Here is a 23,763-nt window from a genome sequence, read left to right as displayed (position 1 = left end):
TAACTATTCTAGGCTGCTCTAAGAAATGTTACAGAATTAAGAATTCAATTATTTTCTTACGCTTCGCACAACTCTTTCATAAAACAGGACAGACAGTGATTAAGCAACATATTTAAAAAATGAGATTACAGCTTAAACAACGTTTACGATTAAAAACAAGACAGAATAAGATTTCCATGGAATGTGGCTTTGAAACCGATTAATATCTAGTGGATTAGAACCTGTTCTAAGTCATAATGAAAAATCATGTATATTATCGAATTACAGCCAATTTTCCCCGAATATTAAAATAAAAATTAGTACCAGTTTTGTTAGCTCGAAGGGGGCCGATGGCTTGGTTTAAATCTTATAATTGTTCATTTTAATATCCGCGGAAAGCTGTCTATAATACGATGCGAAAAATAACTTACTTTGAGAAAGATGGTAGAGGCTGCTGCTCTTTCCCATCAGAACTTGTATCAGCCTAAATAAAAATAGATATATTATTACTTGGATGTTGCACCAGATTTATTGTGATAATGTAATACTTGCAGCTGGCTAAACGATACCCCCCATACGACCCCTTCTACTGGATGAACGAACTGACCAATGAGGTCCATATTATCAAATCAAAGCTATCCACGTGTATCCTATATCCATTTAAATAATTAAAGACACGACATACTTAATCATAATTCCCTAATACATTTTTACTTAACAATTGGTTTTGCATATAATCCCTAATCCTTATAATATCTTTATAATATCTTTACCTCACCTAAATTATGCATCAATAATAAGCTTTGGTTAAATTTATAGATTGAAGTGAAATTTCCTCAAAAACTCACCTGAGTCATTTTTGTTGGTTTTCAGAAGCTTTTATTGATCTAATAATCTTCCGTTATCTTCGCTTACCACGACTTGAGCCTAAATTGATGGAATCGTTATTGCAGTTTCAAACATTTGTGACATTTTGAGTTCCTGGACATTCAAGGGAATCTTTTAAAATAAATGAAGTGTTTCCAAATCCTACAACTTAACAAGAAATATCTACAAAATTGATTTACCCAGATTTTCATGTTTTCTAATAAAATGAACCTTCTAGCGGGCTAAAATAACGATCTCCCCTTTATCCCATCCCCTACCCTCCTAGTAGATGAACGGTCCGACCAATAAATGGTAGGGGAAATAACAAGCTTAATTGACGACAATTTTTCCCCTGTCATAATATCCACATATATTCTACACCAATTGAAGTAACACAACCGCCCCCACCCCGTTCCCCCTTTAAAAAAATAAAACATTTACCTCTTCGACTCAAACTATTTTCCAGTCTCATAATGAAATTTTGTTCTGTAGATTTTTTTCAAAAATTTTTCTCAACAACTGGTGTAGATTTTCTGTTCAGCTGTGCTGTGGATATATTTGTGCTGTTTAAAACTTCACAAACCTGAAATAGATTGTTAAAAATTAATTTAAATCACAAAAATGAGAGAAAATCTAAAGGGATAAGACAATGGCCGATAAATTGATGTACATTTATGGTACAACTTAATGAACCATCCAATCAAAATTTGATCAGTCCCCAAAGTTGTTAAGCCAACAAGTAAGAAACACTATTATAATACTTTGGGGACTAGTGTAATAAACAGTCCAATGTCCCCTCCATTACTGGTGAAAATAGTCAAACTGGTTGAGTTTTGTCGATAAACCTGGCTTATGACGACATTATGTCACCGACTTTGTCAAACTTTGCTTTAATGAAACTAAATCTATCATATAACGCAATTCTAATGCCTCGGGGGAGGCTAAATAAGTTTAAATTATACTAGTATTTTTTTGAGTCTTGATTGGCTGGTTTAAACAAGCAGTCCTTTACTTTTTATGGTTGGGGGATGGTATGTACATAAATTAAACCATTATTTTATCTCTTGAGTCTTTAGATTCATGTTTGACTTAATTTTATGTTGATACAAAAACTGCAAAAACGACACGACTCAAAACCTTTTTTTTAGTTTTTGATGACTACTATTTTTTGCATTTAAACTAAACCTTTAATTATATATATACAAAATTAGCTTTTTTAATAAATTGTTTATTTGTCATATTTGAATTATGACGTTTTATAAATGATTTAGGTTTAATTTCATCTACAGGTGGCAAAAAGTATATAAACTAATGTTTTTATTTGAGTGTGTGTATGTGTATGTGTGTGTGTGTGTGTGGGGTGTGCATGGGTGTGTGTGTGTATAAGTAATTTACAGTATAATGTGTATAAAATGTTTAAGATAGCAAATGAGTTTTTTAAGCGAAGTTACTCTGCATCTATATTTGTTAGTTCGTCCGTCTGTTTGTCTGTCAGTAATTCAACAAATGGTTTGTGATATATTTCTTCAAAACTTCCCCCATGGAGTAAGGGGACAATGGGTTGTTTATTACACTAGTCCCTAAAGTTTCATAAAAACGTTTTTTAATTCGTTGGATCAACAAATTTTATTAGAGAGAAATCAGGGGAGTTTTATTAAATTTTGTTTGACTGGTTTAATAAGTAGCGTGGCCAAACGTTTAAACCACTAATTGTAATCTATAGAAGGGATAATTTTGTGTATCATCATTTAGGATGTAAATCAATTATCGGCTATTATCTTATCCCCTTCTTTTATATCTTTGTTAAAACTGTTGACATTCCAGCGATATACAATTTCAAGGGTTTATGTCGACTACCATGCTCAAATAAAAAGTGGTCAGTACTGAATTAATATCGACATATTGATAGTCTAATTGGTCCTAGGACAAACACAGAAGTCCCAAACGTCGGAGTGGACAAACGCAGGAGTCCCAAACGTCGGAGTGGACAAACGCAGAAGTGAACACTTAACCTAACCTAACCTATTTTAGACCAACTTATAGGTGTTTTAAATGCCTAACCTGTATAGAAATACTTTTTTAAATTAGAACACTCCTGCGTTTGTCCACTCCGATGTTTGGGACTCCTGCGTTTGTTCTGGAACCGTCTAATTAACATTTTAATCACACTCTTATGATGACGTAATAAAAAAAACTCTTTTTTGCAGGATTTTCGACTTTTGTGTCAAAAAAATGCAAATAATTGCACTAAGGAACACTGCAACCGGCCTTTTATTAATTTGCCACTATAAAAAGTATTCTTCCTTGTTTTTAGTTAATATGTTTGTATGTATTTGTGTGTGTATTTGCCTTTAGCAAGTGAGACGCTAAAATAATCATATAGAAGAATGTGCATTTAATAAATACAGCTTAAAAACATAGTATAGCCAAAATAAGGAAGATTTCATCCATGACTAGCGAAAAATGAAATATAATAAGTTTTTTTGCAATATTTTTTATTCTTTTCGAAGTGTTTTGACAAATCTTTTGATTTTGTACCTTATTTTTTCAGATTTTGCCTAAACACTACGAACGAGAAGTCTTTCACTAAGGTGGGGTTCTATAGTTGTTTACTGCTATAGTAAGACAGTAGGATATCAGCAAGTGATAGCCTGTTACAATGTTGAAATACTGATGTTACACAAGGACTTTTGAACACATTCCACTTCCAGATGAACTCCGAATTAGTTGCCAAATGTGTACGCAGTTTCCTGAGTATTTCCTCATCCTAGCTCAATATTTACTACTAGCTAAAAATCTTCAAACTTCCCTAAAAAAAATCAAAATTTGAATGTATAAACGATTTATACATTATGAATTTGAATTTTTCAAATTTTGATTTTTTTTTTGAAGTTTAAAGCTTTTTTAGCTAGTAGTAAATATTGAGCTAGGATGAGGAAACACTCAGGAAACTGCGTACACATTCGGCAGCTAATTCGGAGTTCATCCACTTCCACCTTTTCTTCTTCCATATGTAGTAGGATGCAGGGATCTAAAGGAGGGATAAGACAATGGCCGATAAAGAGATGTACATCCCCAATGATGATACACAAAATTATCCCTTCTGTAGATTACAATTAGGGGTTGAACTTAGCGTTCCAACCAATCAAAATTCAATATATAATCCCCAAAGTTGTTGAGCAAACGAATAAGAAAACGTCATTGTAAATCTTTGGAGACTAGTGTAATAGACAGCCTAATGTCCCCACTCTTAAAAAAATAAAAATCTATGAAAAAAAGGATAATTAGTTTTTTTAGGTAGAAAAGAACAATAAACCATAAATTTGTAATTATCAAGAAACATAGACGTCCAAGGGGGAGGGGGTAATGGGGCGATTACCCCCCCATTTAAAATTTACCCCTACCCTGGGGGTGCCGTAGGTAGTATTTACCCCCCCAAATAATTTTGGGGGGGTAAATACCACCCCCCCCCAAATAAAAAATCTTTAATAAAAAAAATTTTTAATACTATATATTAAATAAAATTTAAATTACCCCCCCCAAAAATTTTACCCCGGGGGTAAATTTTGGGGAGACTAAACTAAATTTACCCCTGACAACAGATTTCAGGGGGGTATTTACCCCCCCAAGCAAATTTTACCCCCGGGGTAAAAATTTTTGGGGGGGGTAAAAAAAATTTGCGGCGCGCTTCGCTTCAAAAACGAATTACCCCCCCCCCAAAAAAAAAATAAGAAGCTTGGACGCCCCTGTCAAGAAATAATTACAACATATTCAGTAAATGCAATTTTTGCTTAAAATTAATTTTTGTTTTCTGAAAAATACAGGGATATGAAATGGAAGATAAATCAATCTTCCCCCATTGTTACTCTTTTTTCCCTTATCCCTGCATATAATCGCAGGCCTACTCTTGAAGAAACCAGTTCTATGGGCAGGTTTTAGTCCACTGGTTATAACTGCATAGTTTCAGGCTAGCTTAGGCCGTAAAAAATACTGTGATAACATGATAATAAACAACTTTTATCCCTCTATAAAATCTCTACCGTGCAGTTTTAAGATTCTCTTTTCGTCACGGCGACTGTTTATACGAGGTAGCAAATGTTATTTTTATTAAAAAACAGAACTTAATAAAAGAGAATGAAATAATAGGTTAGGTGTCTTTATGTGGCCATTGTCTTATAGGCATTTTTTGTTTCAGACAGACGTACGGACAAACTACTTACATATTTAGTGGCTGCGCTACTAAAATTTAAAAGGGAAGATGATAAACATAAAGAGAATTTGGAAGTTTGAAAAATGCAGGATTCTTAAGGGATAAGACAATGATCCATAATTCCTATCAAGACAATGAAACAAAAATAAACTGATTTAAAAGTTTGGACGAAGCCCATTTTGTTCCGAATTTGTATCACTTTTGAAAAGTGCGACTCCAGTTGCGCCAGGGGGGAAGAAAATCTCTTCAAAAGAGATGGGGAAAACCCCCTTTTCTCTCATCTCTTTTTTCTTCCCCCTTCCCTTTTTTTTTCTTTCCCCCTTCCCTTTTTCGGGAAAGAAAAATATGACGTAACTGGAGTCGCACTTTTCAAAAGTGATACAAATTCGGAACAAAATGGGCTTCGTCAAAAGTTTGTATCAACCAATCAAGTACCTAAGTATATAGGGTTAGAGAACGAACAAACATAATTTTGGTCCAATGTCCCCTCCCTCCCTGTATAAAAGGGGGTTGGATTATTTAGAGGTAAATATATTTTATGTGTGTGTGTGTATTTTTGTGTATGTGTGGCTAAATTTACACATAAGCAAAAAAGATTCCTAGAAACCAATTATTTGCAGTACTATGACAGCACACTATTAGGCCAGCATAAGAAGAAAGTCTACTGATATTCTTTGGTAATTATTATTTTTAGAAACCAGCCTTAAGATGCAGAATCATACAGCCACGCAAACATATGCAAAAGTTCATGCAAAATTGCAAATATTTTTAGATTTGTCCTATTTGCTAAACCCTAAAAGAGAGATATTTCTTCTGAAGTGAAACTTTTCTGTCTTCAACATACAACTACTCATATTTAGAAGTCGCTTTTGCTGATATTTTATGACTAACCGATTCTTAAAATTGCACATTGCAAAAACACTCACAGTCAAAGCGCAAATATGTATCCTTGAATTTGTGCAAATTATACTCTCAAACTTGTTCCTAAATTATTATCCACCATAGTATGACAGTAGAATATATACCTATGGTAAGTATATACTGTACTGTCATAGTACTCGGTCTTTAGGTCTTTAAAACCGCCCCAAATCAACTTACAGACTTATTATAGTTTTAAAATATTTGAAGAAAATATTTTTAAAGACAATATCTTAATAAGAAGAAAAGTAAAATGTAATACAGAGATTATTACATGTCCAGTAAATGTAATTCAATGATAAGTTTACAAAAGGTAAAAAAGGCATAGTCAATGTATAATGTAGGAAGCTCTTTATAGTGTCTACAAAAAATAACGTCATACAATGGCAGGACATTGCAATAACTAAATTAACAATGTCAGGCCAGTACATTTTTTTAGATTGACCAATGGTAGGCCAGTATGACGTCTTTTTTATAGGCTCTATAAAAAGCTTCATAATTTTAGTGTTGTGTGTGTTTGTACCAGTCTGTTCAGGTATTTGTGTGTATTATAACAGGACAAAATGTGTGAAGACAGGCCCAGATTAAAGAAAAGCTATGCTACAAAAAAAGTAATAGTAATGTAAATTTTATAAAGCAACAAGAGGGTGAAAGATACTTTTTTTGTATTTAAAATCTCATTATAATTTTTGTAATTAGTTTTATTAAAATTTCTGGTAAAATCTTTTCAAAATTTATTCAATCTTGAATATTTTTGTTAAAAGACATACATAGATACCATATTCTATTAAAGGTAAGAGAACAAAATAGATTTAGAGAGGGTAGGGGGATCATCTACAACCCCCCCCCACCCATCCCTCTACCAAAGCCCCGTAGGCCCCTGATGATACTATTTCCATCACCCCCCCCCCCCTACATACCACTTATACAAGAGCATCTGTGTTGCATGATGGAAGGAAAAGTAGTTTCCCTGTGGATTACGCTAAATTGTCATATATGACCCCCCCCCCCCCTTTCAAAATACATTATTTTTAAAAACTTTGTTGAACAAAAGTAAACTGAATAAATTAAAAATTTTCTTGTATAGTTTTTATTCACCCCTTGAGATAAGTTAAAGAGAAAAAAAGGAGGGTTTTTTTTCATTACTTAAAAAGTAATCTTTCTTCCTCTTAACTCCAAAAGTACCTCTCTTCCCTTCTTTATAAACTTATTTTCGTTCCTATGGTTGTTAAACACCCTGTTGTTACAGGTAGATTTATGTATGCTTAGCCTATCATTGAACTGTTACATTTATGTTAAAGAATGACTAAAAAGATATTCTTTAACCTCCCATTTTCTTGAGAAATTTTCTCTCTCTTTTCTTATTTATAAACATATATGTATAATAAAATAAATACATGTATATATCTTCAAACTTATAAACCATTATAGTCCCTCAAAAAAATTAAATAATGTTTATGATTTATTGAAAAAGCCAAAATAAATACCAAATCATTTTGTTCATATTACATTTTTAAGGTAACCTAGCGTTTTTGTACTTGAAAAGTCTCCCAAAAGCAATGTTTATATTTAGCTGTAAAAATTTTTCGGGACACCCTTTGGAAAAAAAAGTCAGGATTTCTTTTTAGGAGTATGGAGGAGTTTTAAAATTAATCAAGAGTATTAGGGATATTGCCTTTGAAGAAAATTTTAATTTTTCTACTAAAAAATGTATATTTCATAAGAAAAAATAATGCAAATTGCTAACAAATCAATTAAAAATAATTGGTGAAAAAGTACCAAATGCCTATATTCCTGAAATAAACGCGCGCTGAAAATTGCAATAGTCGCGGTTGATTGGAGGGGGGGGGGGGGGGGGGCTGGTTGTTGTTGTTGTTGTAAATAACCCCCTACAAATGCGCTAAATAGTTCTGAAAAAAATATAAAAATCATTTTAAAAACACCAAACATCAATTGAACTTTAAAAACATAACTATTTGTGTAATGTTGAATAATTTTCTGTATTTTAACATAAAAATCCAAAAATATTATAGTTTGTTTCATGTTATTTGTGTTTAAATGAAATAAATTATTAAGAATCAGGATCGTCGCCAATTTATGAATTGATAGAAAAGTAAAAAACTATAAATCTTTACATGGTTAATTTTTTCAAAATTTAAGGATAAAACTTTTTGGCTTATTTTATTTTTTCTAAATTAAGTTACATATGTAGATTATTTAAGCTATCATTCATTCAAATATGTTTTTTTTTGCACTACCTTATTAGATAGATAGGTAGATAGACAGATGGATATGTATCTATATCTTTTTATCGGTCTGGAGGCCAAATTTAGAAGTACAGAGGTTGGAGAAAGGGGAGGGGGGGGGGAGTTGTCTCCCCCCTAAAGATAATCCCACCCTCTCCCCTTACTTGAGTTCACTTAAGAGAGGTTCCAAAGAAGAGAATAGTTGTGACTCTAGTCTCAATATACAGGGTGACGCTGAAAAATATTTTGGGGGGGTGGTAAATTTTAACAAATAAATGTAACAAGTTTATAATAGTATGTTTAAGATATTTTTCTTTAAAAGGTAGAATTAATGTTCTTTCTGTTTAACCATATTTCAAATAAGTTATTGACTAATACATATTTAGATTTAGAATTTTTTTATATTCTGTGTTTAGAAGTTGACTCTTTTAACTAACATGGTGAAAAATCAATCCTATGCTAGTGTATCTACAATTATTATATATGAAATTAAGAGGACGTCTATGTGTCTGTCTATGTGTCTACCTGTCTATCCGTCTGTAGAACAAAATCTAGTAAACCCATGGACTGATATGGTTCTCCTTTGCAGTAAAGCTTCCTATAGTTCCAGTGAGGAATTATATCCATTTTGTGGCAGGGTAATTCAACCCTCCCAAGAAAAAAATACATCTCTCAATGAAAAGTTTTTGCTTATTTTTAAAAAATAACAGTAGAGGGTCAACTTACCTACCCAACCATACCCCAGGCCCACGATCTAGCGACATAGCCGCTAATTTTTACTTGGTTTATTTTTTAGAGCTCACCCTGTATCTATGTATCTCTCTATGTAACTGTATAGTCTCAAGTTGTCTTGAATACCTTAGTCAAGGGGCCCTAACATATCAAAATAGAATAAAAATAATCACAGAAAGGTATTTCTAAATTAATGAATTTTGAAACTTTTACTTCAGGGGAAACACAATTCTACGATCAGAAATGTATACGGTAAGGAAGCAATTTTAGACAACTTACAAACATTACTTGAATTACATCATATTATTTAATTAGGAAGAAGAAAAAAATTTGAACAGGTTTTTATAGATTACAACATTATGATAGTTTTCTTGTTGGGGACTTTTAGTCATTGGTATATTGATCAATTCTTTGGAGGGCAGTATAACCCCCCCCCCCTCAAATGTACCCCCCGACATGTTTCCCCCTCCCCCCATATTTGTATCTGTCTATCTATTCTCTTAAGCTCAGAGTAACCTCTTGGGTGTTTTCATATTGTAGTATGACAACAATAATAGCAAGATCTTTAGGGAAAAAATATACAGTACAAAAAGGGAAAGACAACGATTAAAATTTAAAACAAAGTAAAGAAAAGTGTCAATAAAAAGACAATAAAAAGTTATAAATAATATGCAAAATGAAAAGAAAACAAAATAAAGTTGTTTTGTGTGGATACCGCTGGGCTGGCTCTCTGAGACCAAGTATATGATTTGGTATAATATATGTCAGGAATGGTCATAAGTAGTCTGATAAACAAATAGTTGATCAGGTTTTGGAATTTTTTTAATATATATATATGAATGTTAAAAATGAGGAAATACAAACTGTCCCAATTTTGTATAACTTTTGCGGAACATGTCCCAGTTACGTCATATTTTTCTTTCCCGAAAAAGAGAAGGGGGGAAGAAAATCTCTTCAAAAGAGATGGGGAAAAACCCCTTTTCTCCCATCTCTTTTTTCTTCCCCCCTTCCCTTTTTTTTCTTTCCCCCTTCCCTTTTTCGGGAATGAAAAATATGACGTAATGGGAACATGTTCTTCAAAAGTTATACAAAATTGGGACAGTTTGTATTTCCTCGTTAAAAATAAGCAGCTTATAGTGCATGCAATACAAATGACCAATGAAAGGCCATTATACATTATATTTGACCAATGGTAAAATATATACTGGCCTGTCATTGGTCATTTGTAATCTATTACATCATTTTTAATGGCACTAAATGCTTCTGATAAAAAGAATAATTCTAGTGAATCTGTTGAGACCTCAATAACAACTGAACAAATTGAGTTTCAGGGATGGTTTTAGACTATTTTAATGCCCTCTACTTACTCTACTTTGTTTTTAAAAAAAGTTGTACCTATAGAGTCATCTTATAGCCAGCTATATTGTTTATAAAAAAAAAAAACATTTTCCTTCACCTCTATCTTCACTGTTTCAGAAGCTTTTCTCATTAAAATCCAGTTAAAAACTTAAAAGAAGCCTCCAAGTAAGGGAGAAGCATATCATTCTAACTCATGATTTTTACAAACAGATAGACAGTCTTCCTGCCACTTTTATAAGGGATTTTAAAATTTTGTCATTGTATGAAGATTTTTGACAGGTATTGTATGTAAATCTTTAAAAATTTTGTTTATTTTATGTAAACATTATCTAACTTACTCTCTCCCTTATATAACCCCCCCCCCCTCCCCCTCTTTACCTAATCATATATTTATCTTTCTCTTTTTAACATCAATTTCTAACCCCCCTTCACCCCCAACACATACTTTAGATGGGGGACGGGGGTGATAACCCCTCCCCATATATTATCCAATCCACAAATACATATACTTGGTTTACAGTTGGGGAGAGGAAAAAACGACAACTTTTCCAAGAGTAAAAATCATTTCGAAGGTGTTTTGTTTTGACTGTCTAAAAATAGGTAAAATAAAAAATGTTTATGTGTAATGAATAACCCAGACAACTACCTATTTCCAAGGGTGTTAACCTTATTCCTCAGCTAGCCAATTGATTTCTATTCTTTTGTAGTAACTAGGATGTGTTAATATTTCCGAAGCTATTGGCTGATATCTAAAGACGCAATTGAAAGTCGGCACAGGGTATCTAAGATTAGTTTTAATGCCAGAATATGGCTAACAAAATCTTAATGAACCTAAAATTTAACAATTTTGAGGAGTAGTTAGGCCTTAACTGAAAAATATATTATATTTCTATTCCTCTCTTTTTTCTCTTTCTTTCTTTTTAGTAGCGAAGCTACTCTATAATTCCCTTTGTCCGTCCGTCAGTCCGTCCGTCAGTCCGTCAGTCCGTCAGTCCGTCCGTCAGTCCGTAACGCTATGGGGGAAATGGGATTTACTCAGCCCCTATAAAAGATAGAAAGCTGAAATTTTTTGACAACATTCCCATCATTAAGGAGCACAATTAACTATAAAACATCAATGGCGGTCGGACGGCTTTTTAGCAGGTTTTAGGCTATTTTTTTATTTTCCACATTTTTCCTCATATCTTTGGTGTTTATGGTCCGATTTTCAAAATTTTTTCAGTTATAGATATCAAAATTAAATTTTCCGTCGTTTAGAGACCCAACAATGACGGTCAGACTGCCTTTTTGCAGGTTTTTGGCTATTTTTATATTTTTTACATTTTCCCCCGTATCTTTGGTGTTTATGGTCCGATTTTCAAACTTTTTTCAGTTAAAGATATCAAAATTAAATTTCCCATCGTTTGAAGAAAACAACAATGGCGGTCAGACTGCCTTTTTGCAGGTTTATAGCTATTTTTATATTTTTTACATTTTCCCCCATATCTTTGGTGTTTATGGACCGATTTTCAAAATTTTTTCAGTTAAAGATATAAAAATAAAATTTCCGGTCAATTGAAGAAATCAACAATGACGGTCAGACTGCCTTTTTGCAGGTTTTTGGCTATTTTTATATTTTTTACATTTTCCCCCATATCTTTGGTGTTTATTAATCGATTTTCAAAATTTTTTCAGTTAAAGATATCAAAATTAAATTTCCCGTCATTTGAAAAAAACAACAATGACCGTCAGTCCCATTCACGAAATTTTGTGCTTCGCTACTTATGGATGTTGTCATCCTTGTTTTCTCTCTCTTTCCTTTTTTTTCTCTATCTTCCTCCCAATAAGTTAGCATGGTAATAAGCGTTTTTTTGCCTCTCTCTCAAAGATAAGTATGTAATGTAATGATATTATTTATATATAAATATAAAACAATATTTTTAATAATCAGTGTTTTTTTAGTAGCGCCGCTACTCTAAAACTAGGTTCTTTCCGTCAGCCATCATTTAGATATCAACAAATGAAAAATATTTTTACAGCCCTTAGCCATTTTTGAGATCTTACTGGACTTATTTATTTAAGCTAATTCGCAGTATACCAACACTAGGGTAAAACAATAGAGGGGAAAGAGTTAAATAACTCACCCCGTGAACCGTGTGCCGACTTTCAATTGTGTCTTTGAATATCAGCCAATAGCGTCGGGAATATTAAGATTTATTATACCAATGTCGAAAAATATAAAAACCATGAAAACCTTGTTTGATTTACATCGACATATTGTTATACAATAACAGCAATAAGTTTATTGTAGAGCAATTTTTTTTTGTAGAAAATTAGTCCTTATCAATAGCTGGTCAGAAATAAATGCATAAAAGTTGACGGCAGGAATAAACGGACGTACAATAAAAGTGTACAGAAACGTATGAGTAAGTTAAAAAAAAAAATCAAACGCTTTACTTAGGTCTAAAGAACATAAATTAAAACCGGATTAGTTATTCTTTTATATGCGAAGTTTTTCATTGTAGGTATGACATGAACTAAGTATTGTCCTTTCGTTTTCAAACTTTGCAAGGGGATTCCTTTAATATTAAGGCATAATTTCATAAATTGTAACAAAAAAGTCTGAATTGAAATGTTTTTTTGGTTTTTTTACATCAAAACTGGTTTTAAGATATGGATACAGATATAAAGTATCAAACTTTTGAAATTTTAAATATTATTGAATAAAATTAGCCTGGCAACCAAAAAAATGTTTTATGTAATATTTTCCCTTTACATTTTTGCGTCATGTCGTTGACATTTTAGGCCAGGTACACGAGAAGTTTTAAAGAAAACAAGGATGTCAACATTTTTATTAGCATAAAGGCGTAAATTTTCTATAGGGTTGTGAGCTTTGAGGGGAGGGTTACCTGTCTTTATTGCTTTAATAGATGTATTTTAACAACCCCAAAGAGGGAGGAGGTATGAGGGGTAACCTCCCCCCCCCCCCTCCTCCACAAGCAAATGATTGCAAATATATTAGATTTGATACCCAATAAAAAAATCCACTAATTTTATTTTGACTTACACAGATTATGTAAATCTTAGACATATAAAACCTAAAATGTGAGTTTTTACCCCCGGGTAAAAAAAGCTTACTTCCTTCCGACCCTAATTAATTGGCATTAAAAAAGAAATAGTCTAAGAGTGGAAAAGCTTTGCTTTTTAAAATATATACTTAAAAATAAAAACCTGCTGGAAAAGTACGTAATATCATTTTTTTCTTAAACCGCCCACATTATAAAAAGGAATAAGGATACTGATAAAAAATAGTTAAACTGGTCAGACATAAAGACTAAATTAGGTTTACTAGAAACTTTGGTCCTTTCACACAAAGTAACAATTGAGCACTGATCCCCATTCATACTTGAAATAATTGTGTCCTAACCCAGCGGGGCTACCCAGTACAAAATATAACCGAACCTAAAGTAATAAACAAATGAAAAACAAACCCCCATGTTTAAATTTATCTAAAAACAAGGAGGGTGGGGGGGAAGCATCAGTACCCAACAAAGTAGTTTGTGAGAAAGTGCCAAGACGAAGCTTTACAAAGTGTCTAAAAAAATCGGCTATGTGACGTCATAAAAATGAGGGATTATCCATCACTTTTTTTTCCAACTTCTCCACTTATCCATAATTTTTATGACGTCACATGGCTGATTTTTTAAGACACTTTTCAAAGCTTCTGTCTTTCTCTTCTACATATTTCTTTATTTCATTAAAAATCTTTGTCAGACCTGTTATACTATTTATTTTTTTTTATAATTTATTCTAATTCGTCTGCCCGACAACATTGGAGATTTTGCGGCTTTCAGCTTTCCTAAAAACAGCCCACATACACACAAACAAACACACATAAATACACACACACACCCATATACACATACACACACAAACAGACTGGCAGACAGACAAACAGACACAAATTTGCATAGGCTCAAAATCAGGTCTTTATGCTGATATATAAACTGCATGATTAATCTCAAATTTCGCGCATTTTTCAAACAGAGTCATAATACATTGAGCTATACATTTTTTTTAATAAGAAACCTTAAATGAATGTTTACGTATCATTAAAATTTAAAAACCGGTTCAAAACCTAAAACGTGAAAAAAAGAAAACCTTTAATTTTTTACAACACTCTTGTAGTGCTTTTTTTATAGGACGCCAAATTTGAGTACAACTCATGGACACACATACTTTTATCACACATATTTCTTGCGACTGTACAAAAATGCGACAAACAAATTTAAGATTTAGTGTAAAAAGTGCTCATAACCTAATTTTATTTGACGACGTAGTTAATTTATTCCTACAGAGTTAAGCTAAGGAAAAATATATATATATAAAAAACTAGTCCCTGCTTAAAAAAAAAAACTAGGTTGACCGTACGATTTTTCTACCCAGTAGTAATAATACATCCCCCATGATGATAAACAAAATCAACCCATCTGCAGGTTAAAATTATCAGTTGATAAGTTAGGAAACTAATACTTTGGAACCAAGCAATCAAAATTCAATAAAAGTACCTAAATTTTTAAGCCAACAAATAAGATAACGTAGTACCAATGAAATATACATTCCAATTTCCAATCCCTACCTGTTTCTAACTGAATTTTTTTATTACCTGTTTAATGTTAATAATTTTAAAAGATTCTTGAATTGACAAAAAGACATTAAAATTTGCATGCTTCTTAAGATCTTGAGAACGGATTAATACATTGGATTTTGCATTTAGTGAAGCTTTGCATTAGGCAAGATCATATTTCATCATGTAAAGTAGTAAGGTGTATGTTGTCTGTTAAGAAATACTAAATAACCTTTGTTAATAATCTAGTCATGTTTAAGGCTATTTTAAAAGAAACTGAGCAAATCCATATAAAGGAAATAACCCCCTAAAAATATCTTCAAAACTGATAGTCATTTAAAAAATGAATTACTGTTATTCTAAAACATGTAGGGTCCACAATTCAGCATTTAAGGATGGTTCGAAGGTCATTTACTACCATAGTATGACATTAGAAAATCAGCCTGTGGTAGCCACCTAATGTATTGTTATACTTCTGTCATTGATTGACTTCAGAACTCAAATTTATTCTTGTCTCCAAGCTAAGAGGTGTCAATACACATAAACGAGTCATTTTACAATACGGTTGTTGACGGTCAGTCGGTCTAAAATAACCTACTTGTACAGTAGCTACAACCTTATTCTAAACTAAAACATTTGAGGGGGGTAAAATGAGGGATTTCAAAGTTTGTGGGGGTCAAACAACCCCTTAACCCCTACCTTTGGATGTCCCTATATAAGGCCTTCTAACCCTGCAGGAAGAAATGCCTACAAATTATGACCTAACCTAAGAAAATGGAATATAGTATATGCTCAATGTAAGAAAATTGACGGCTTTGAAAACACGTCCGAAAAGAATTTCGTTGGAGGATTTTTTTTGCAAAATTTTCTCTCCCCTTTTCATTCCATTTCCATAACACAACTCTTTTATACACTAGAGAGTTTTATTGTGCCATCAATTCCGTATAAAATCTATGAAAACTTATCACTTCCGCGAATTATTACCACAGCACAATCTTCCCATTTTCATTTATTTTTTATATTAATCACCCCTCTATTTTTTGGTACTGTGACTTTTTGCGATTATAAGAAGCATTTGTAGGTTTGATATTTCTGCTGAAGTTAGTGAACATTGAAAGTTTACATTTTGGGCAAGGTTCTAAAACTAACATCCCCGATAGTATGACATCATCATATAAGGTAAGTTTGGGTTGATACTATATTGTTATACATTAGTATTAGTCATGTTTGGAAACCCTCTAAATATCTTCTTTATTTCCTTCCCCTTTGCGGATTTTTTTTTGCAATTTCATCTTTACCGCTTTCCATCCAACCATCCCCTTTTCATACCCCGTCTTTCTATAATTATACCACTCTTTCCTCTTTCTTTCTTTCCATTTTGCTCTCTCTTTTCTCCCTTTTTGCAAAACTATTATTATATCTCAAAGTGTTGCGAAAATTTTGCAAATTTTCTAAAACGGCCAAATTTGTGGATATATAGGAATATATCCAATCAATCCTAAGGGAGGAGACAATAGGGGACAAATTGATGCACACCCTTACTTTTGTATCAACAAAATTACCCCTCATGTCCAACCAATCAAGATTTTATAAAAGTCCCCAAATTTTCAAGGCCAACAAATGAGAGAAAATGTTTATACAACTTTGGGGACTATAATAACTTAACGTCCAATATCCTCTCCCTGTAATAATTCACTCAAGCTTTGATACCAAATTGTAAAAATTGGTTGGGTAGTATCATAGTATGAACATTAATCCCTCCCCAATTTTTTGTTTGAAATTCATACAGCCCATTTGGGGGTGCTATCATTTCAGCAAAAATTCAACATAGCTTTGGTTTCAGTTATTGAATGTTTTTCGTAGCAAAGCTTCTTTATACTAATTTTTATATGTCCATTTAACCACTTTACAATATTTGCGCAATTTCTCATGCTATAAATAAACACACACATACACCAAAATCTTTTATAAACTTCATCAATTAAAAAAAAGAATTTCTATATTTTTCCAGTATGGCTACAAAACCTATTAATATCCGCTGGAATAGAACCGGTTTTCATCCATGCTAAAAATTCATGTATAGCATCGTATTAAAGACAATTTTGCACAAATATTGAAATAATTGAAAATAATAAAATTAATACCAGTCGTTAGCCAATTCGACCTCTCGGGGCTAACAAAACTATTTTTTTTTATATTAATATCGGCGGAAGGCTGTCTATGATACGATGCGATAAATAACTATTACAGTTTATTGTTCTAATTATCCTAACTAAAAGCTATGGGCAGAGCCACTAGGTAGATTGATAAGAGAATAATATTTCAGTTATAAAAAGAGTATCACCAAACTAAATCAGCTTTTTGTTGCTGTCCCCAATTTTTTCTCTCGATCTTTTTAGGGATAGCTATTCTAAAAAGCAAAGCTGACTATTTGGAATTTAGTGGTAATTTCACAGTAGCTTTTCTCTTATTTCAAGCCCCTGTGGGGCAATCATTAACATTTACCTAAAATAACCTATCAAGAGCATCTGTGAAAATACGACAAAACTCGCTACTTTGTTTTCTTTTCATGATCCAAATCTTTAATCCAACAAACATACAACATGTTAACATTTTAAAGACTGTGTCTGTCCTGTTTTACTATTTGTTTTTCAAAATAAATGTTCCTCACTCTACTTGACAATTATATTTGCCCACACTAGGGGTTAAAAATAATAGCTCTGGCCAAAAAAATCTGCAAAGCCAGTAACAAAAATGTTTTAATAAATATTTAAAGGCCTACCTATTTTACACATGTATAGGTATAAAGTTATACCTATAGTTAATTTAAATATTTTTTACAATATTCAAAAATTTTATACAAAATTTTTAATATTTCAAATGTATATCCAGCTAATTCTAGATTAAATTTGCCATTTCTTAAATTTAGGAATCAGTATCATCATAAACAGGACAGACAATAATTTTATCTAAAATTCAAAAAAAATCTCAATCAACAGTAGTTTAATTAAGATTTAAATGAACAACTTTGCCCACAAGTAGCGAAACAAAAAAAGAAAATGCCAAGTTTATAAAGTGATAATTGTTATACAATTAGTCAATAAATTTCAAATATCCGCTAATAAATAAGGAATCAACAGCAACGCCCATTTAACTTATTAAAATCTTTCTATATATCTAATTTCTATCTCTGTGTATTTTTGTACTATTTATTTCAGCTAAAAATACGAGAACTTTTTTTCATGGAAAAATTAATTTTAAGATTGGTTTTTAAATTAATCTGTAAAAGAAATGTCACAGCAGAATACAATGTTAGAACAGTCGTCAGTTATATTGTAATATCATTGTAGAGAACAACTAAAGAACTTGTACCTAATAAGAATAAAGTATAATCAAAAAAATCATATCTTGTATTAAGGTCATTTAAAATCTCGCTTATCACTAAACCGATTGAGTTTTCCATTTACCGGGAATGTTTTATGCTATTTTCAATTACAAGTACAACAAACTTTTATGAAGGCCAACTTTTTAGTTGGACAATACAAACGAAGATGAATATTATAAAAAGTTTAATTTAAAAGTTTTTTTAGAAGATTTATCTCTGTTTTCATGATATTATATAATGTTTAAGAATTAAGCTTAATGTTTGTTGTTCTAAAGTATTATCTAAGAATTAAATCTCAATCTAACTAAATTAAATAGATATATACAGGGGTTGGTGTCTGAATGTGTGTGTTTTTCTCCTTATGTACTAAAAGATCTCGCTAACGGTTAATTTGATTTGGTTCCCATTTTTAAGTAGAATAACCGTTTGAAAAAAATCATAGCGTTTGAAAAAAACAATAACTCTTAAAAATATTCTTAAATTTTTCCCTATTCAAATCTAAGGTGTGTAGATGGGTGATTTTCATTCTACTGTAAGCTATTAGTTTTGTCTTAACAAAAAGCCTTGGATTAAAAAACTATTGAAGGATGTATCTATGAATCTAAAATTTATTGTAATTCTATAGTTTTTGATACAGAATAATAACACAGAATCGAAGGCTATTCCAGCCTGAAATTATTCTGTTATAGTTTAAGAATAATTAACTATAAAAATCATTTAGGAATCTATAATAAACCTTAGTTTTTAGGTTAGTTTATAACAGTATAAACTCAGCTAGTGCTAAACTGGTACAATACTGTCATTCTGGTTGGACTGAATGACTGCAGAACCCAGGTTAGCTTAGCCTGGCCTACTTTCATAATAATCTTTTTACCAGTTGCAATTTTTAGACAGGACATGGGGTTCTAGAAATAAATAGTCAGAGAGGGAGGGGACATTGAGCTGAAGTTTTATAATGTTTTCTTATTCATTGGCTCAACAACTTTTTGGTTTTTAATTGAATATTGATTGGATGGTTCATTAACTTGAGTGTCATAACGTTTTAACCACTTATTGGATTCTACAGAAGGGGTAATTTTGTGAATTATCATTGGGGATTTATTGGCCATCGTCTTATCCATTTAGATTCCTTCAAATATTTTTAAAATTTGTTAAAACCATTATTTTTTTTATAAATAGTAGTTATTGTGAATCCTAAATAATGTTCTGTCCTTTTCTTTAAATGTTTATAAGAATACTGACCCCTGTCAATGATGTTTACGAACAAAGATATGCTATAAACTCAGCAGAAAAGAATACCTGGGAAAGGGGGGGGGGAGCGAAGGGTTATTAGGGGGTCGAATTAAAACCTAGTGTTTACATAAAATTTGCAAATTTTGCAAAGACGGGGTTTTAAACAAAAAAGGCAATTTTGAATCTTTTCAAATTTCAAATTAATTTTAGTAATAGTACAAACAATAGAAGATAAATTAATTATTGCTTATTAATTATCATTTTAACTTATTTTTTCTAATGTTCAAGATGAAATATTTATTTAGCAAATATGCAAAAAAAATATGCAGTTTTTGATGAATACCTTTAGAAGGTTCCTAGAATTATTTAGCAAAAGTGTAACTGATTGTCATACCTACTAATTCACTAATTTATATTTCATAGCTATAGGTTTCTTGTTGTATTTTTTTCTTTTGTCAACTTGTTTTAAAGTCATTGCCAAGAAAATCCTTTAAAAGTCTAGAAAATCTCATCAGGGTTTATGCTATTTTGCACAAAACAATAATTGCCTCTAGAAAAATACTAAAAAAGGGAGGGGACAATATGATGTTTATTGCACTAGTCCTTAAAGTTTTATAACTACGTTTTCTTGTGCGATGGGCTAAAACTTTTATTGAAATTTTGTTGGTTGTTTCATAAATTTGAGTGTCCAAACGTTTCACAAAATTGTAATCTACAGAAGAGAAAATTTGGAAATGTACATCATTTTATCGTTCATTGTCTTATCCCTTTAGATTCCTGGACTATTCTAGTAAATTGTGATGTGTCGCATTCTGCCAAATTGTAACCAGATCGCTAAACAATGAACAAAAGGGGAAGGGAAAAATTGCAAAACATTGCACGGAATACAGGATAGGGAAATGCAATAAGCCTAAACTTGCAAAAAAATAGTCATCTGGCGCATCAGCTTTCCGCGGATATAAAAATAAAAAAAATTTAGATTAAAACTAGCATTGTTTACCCCGAGTAGCCGTAGGCCTGGACTATCAAAACTGGTATTAATTCAATATTTATGGAAAGTTATCTACATATACTATACATAATTTTTCAGTGTGGCTGAGAATCGGTTCTAATCCAGTGGATATTAATAGGTTTAAAGCCATACTGGAAATTAGTCTAAATTAATTTTGTTGCATATTAAGTGGTAATTTTCCTAAATATTTGTTCTGTTAAGAATCCAGGCTCATTCTGTTGTAACAAAAAAAAGAATAATCCATAAACGTATCGAAGAAACAAAAAACAAACAAAATTTTTTAATAGTTTAGGGTTGGAATAGGAAATTAAGATTAAGGGAACAAACACACCTTGACCAAATTATAGAGTTGCTGCGACTGTCATCTTATTGATCAAAATTTCATTATTTAAAATGCCTTTTTTTGTGGCACATTATTGAAAGTAGCACATCTATAAAAAAATCGTTTAAATGAATGCTTCTCTTCCTTGAATATGGAAAGACAGAAAAACACTGAACCAACTGAGATAATGAAGAATTGTAGAAAATTTTTTAGGTTAAGAAGTATTTTCAAAATGAAATATCCTAAAAAGCAAACCCAAAGAAGTGAGGAAATGTAAATAACAATGATATAAATGGGTTGGAAAGGGATTGTAAAACTTATGTAGTTACATTTTGGTTACAATCCATATAGACCTGAAAAATACATTGACAGATTAAAAGGACTGTACAATTTAAATTTGGAAAAAATTAAAAATGGTTAAAAGCAAATACATAGAAACACAGTAGAAAAAATGAACAGGAAAATATTTATGCTTGCAAAATTTTAAAAAAGAAAGGTACAATCCTTGCAAAAATCTTCGCCCCATGGCGCCTTTGGAGGCTGTTTCTTTAATAATTTGCTACTATGATGTATTGAATTTGTATTTATTAAGACTGTCACTGCTATGTCATACTAGTGGTATGTATGGACCTTTAAACTCACTATTTAAATTCCAAGCTGCTGTGTAAAAAGTAATGCTCGCAAAAAGTTTAAAATTTGCACATTGCAAAAATATAATTTTTTCTATATTTCTATGATTTGTCGGTTTTATTTTGGTAAATTTAGTTTTTAAATCTTTGTCTTATCCTTTTCACAATTGTTATATTTTTAACAAAAAAAATTGCTGTCTCCAAGAAACATTCATTGACAGCTGTTTAATAGCGGTTGTGTGTGTTTGGCTGGCTGTTGCAAGAGGAATAATGACAGCTGCAAATTGAAACAGCAGCTTCATAGAATCTCACGCCTCAGAATTACTAAAAGGGAGGACGAGTATAAGTTTTTATCCATTTTTTTGGGATGACAAAAAAGATAACTTACAACTTTACATAGCAAATCTAGCAAATTTCTTCAAGTTACACAAAAGTCCATTTCTGAAAGACTTTTAATTAAATGAAATCTCATTCTGAAGGACTTTTTCTTAATACCTCCTTCATAAATTTTACTTGCAATTAAACTTATAAGTGCTAAGTAATTGTACAATGATAAAAAATTATGTCTTCTGTAGATTTTAAAATTAATGTTTGGCAAGTTTGGGCACTGCTTGTTTGAACTTTAATAAAAGATTTAATAAAAGTACCCATAGTTTTAAGCCTACAAATAAAGGACCAGTATAATTTGCAGTCCATTTCCCCTTCTTCCCTAATATATATAGTTTAAATAAAGATTGAATAAAGAGTAAGGAAACATGAGGTGGTTTTTAGGAATATCAAACAATATGTTATCACGGTTTATTTTCAGTACTGATTGTGTCTTCAATTGAGATGTGATACATGGTCTTTAAAAAGATCTTTGAATTGGAGAGTATATTTCCAGGAATTTAAAGAGCTAAGACAATAGCTGATAAATTGATGTACATCTCCAATGATGACAAATAAAGTTACCCCTTGCTGTAGATTACAATTAGTGGTTTAAACGTTTGGATTCTAAACCTAATAAACCAACCAATCAAAATTCAATAAAGTCTCCAAAGTTGTTAAGTAAACAAATGAGAAAACGTCATTATAAACCTTCTGAGACTAGTGTAATAAAAAGGCCAATGTTCCCTCCCTCCCTGGTAAACTTCCCTCGATCTCTCTTCCTTATTTATCCTTCAATGCAGATGAATTTTGAAGCAATTTTCAGGATGGTCACACAGTTAGTTTCAATATCTGTATCCTTAATTATAGCGCTCATGCCTTACAACGGAACCAAAAATCAAAAAGTTTATCAAAACCCAATGGGTAATAAAAAGAAAAGTTTGTACTAACCAATCAAGATTCAATAATAGTTATTTATTGAATTGCATTGCATTATAGTCAGCTTTCCGCGGATATCAAAATGATTAAAACCAGTTTTAGTAGCCCCGCGTTGCTGATTGCCTGGGCTAAGAAAACTGGTTCTAATTGTATATGACATTTATTTTGATGTTCGTTGAAAATTGTCTGTAATACGATGCTATACATAATTTTTCAGTATGGTTGAGTACTGGTTCTAACCCAGTGGATATTAATTGGTTTTTAATCCATACTGGAAAAGTCTTTAAAATTTTTAAGCTAGAAAACTTTGGGTACAATTAATTTGCAGTCTAATGTCCCCTCCCCCCTCTCTAGGGATGTAGGACCAATTATTAAAAATATGTTTCATATACCTTTCATCCTTAACCTTCATGAAATGTAATAAAATTTTCATTTTTTGCTTTGATTATTTCTTTTGGCTCATTGACTGTTTCAACCTAATGTTAAAATAACAATTCTGTAAATTGTGATATAAGATGACCATTTCAAAGATTGTGAAAGAAAAAGTCCAGCTTAGCTGAACACAGTGCTTTGGTGGTTCCTAGAAATTTGATATTTTATGTAAATTACACTGCAATTATGGACTGAAATGTCTGCTACATCACTGTGACACTATTGTTACATATTGATGATAGGAACCACCCCTTGCTGTGGCATGTTTTCAACCAGCAAATCATTTTAAATTTGTGGATGAAACATCTATAATGTTTTAATTCTAAAAGTTCTATTAAAAAAAACATTTTGTATAATAAGAAGAAAAATTTTGATATAACCTTTCTCAGAAAAAGGACTTTTATTGACAAGTATACAAGTTTTCAAAGCTTAGTACTGTAGTCATAAAGGCAAACTGAATTTCTATAGATAGGTTACAAACTTAACATTACACTTTTCCATATGTTATTAAATCTATTACAGTTAATG

The 23,763-nt window shown here is 31.6% G+C and overlaps 1 protein-coding gene across 4 annotated transcripts in view; it reads right to left on the bottom strand.

Annotated features, from left to right (window-relative positions):
- tna (Zinc finger MIZ domain-containing protein tonalli) overlaps positions 1-23,763 on the bottom strand; it is a 144,467-nt gene that overhangs the window by 28,070 nt on the left and 92,634 nt on the right. For all 4 annotated transcript variants that reach the window (XM_080166243.1, XM_080166244.1, XM_080166245.1 and 1 more), the window contains exons 3-5: positions 1,288-1,429; positions 828-906; positions 411-463 (exon numbers count right to left, since the gene is read on the bottom strand). In XM_080166243.1, the coding sequence (XP_080022369.1) occupies positions 411-463; positions 828-836 (62 nt within the window). In that variant the 5' untranslated portion in view covers positions 837-906; positions 1,288-1,429. The remainder of the gene's footprint in view (positions 1-410; positions 464-827; positions 907-1,287; positions 1,430-23,763) is intronic.

Source organism: Acartia tonsa, chromosome 7 (assembly GCF_053477335.1).
Source record: "Acartia tonsa isolate MP-2025a chromosome 7, ASM5347733v1, whole genome shotgun sequence".
NCBI lineage: Eukaryota > Metazoa > Arthropoda > Copepoda > Calanoida > Acartiidae > Acartia > Acartia tonsa.
The sequence above is the reverse complement of the archived record's forward strand: the minus strand, read 5'-3'. Positions and strand labels throughout refer to the sequence as shown.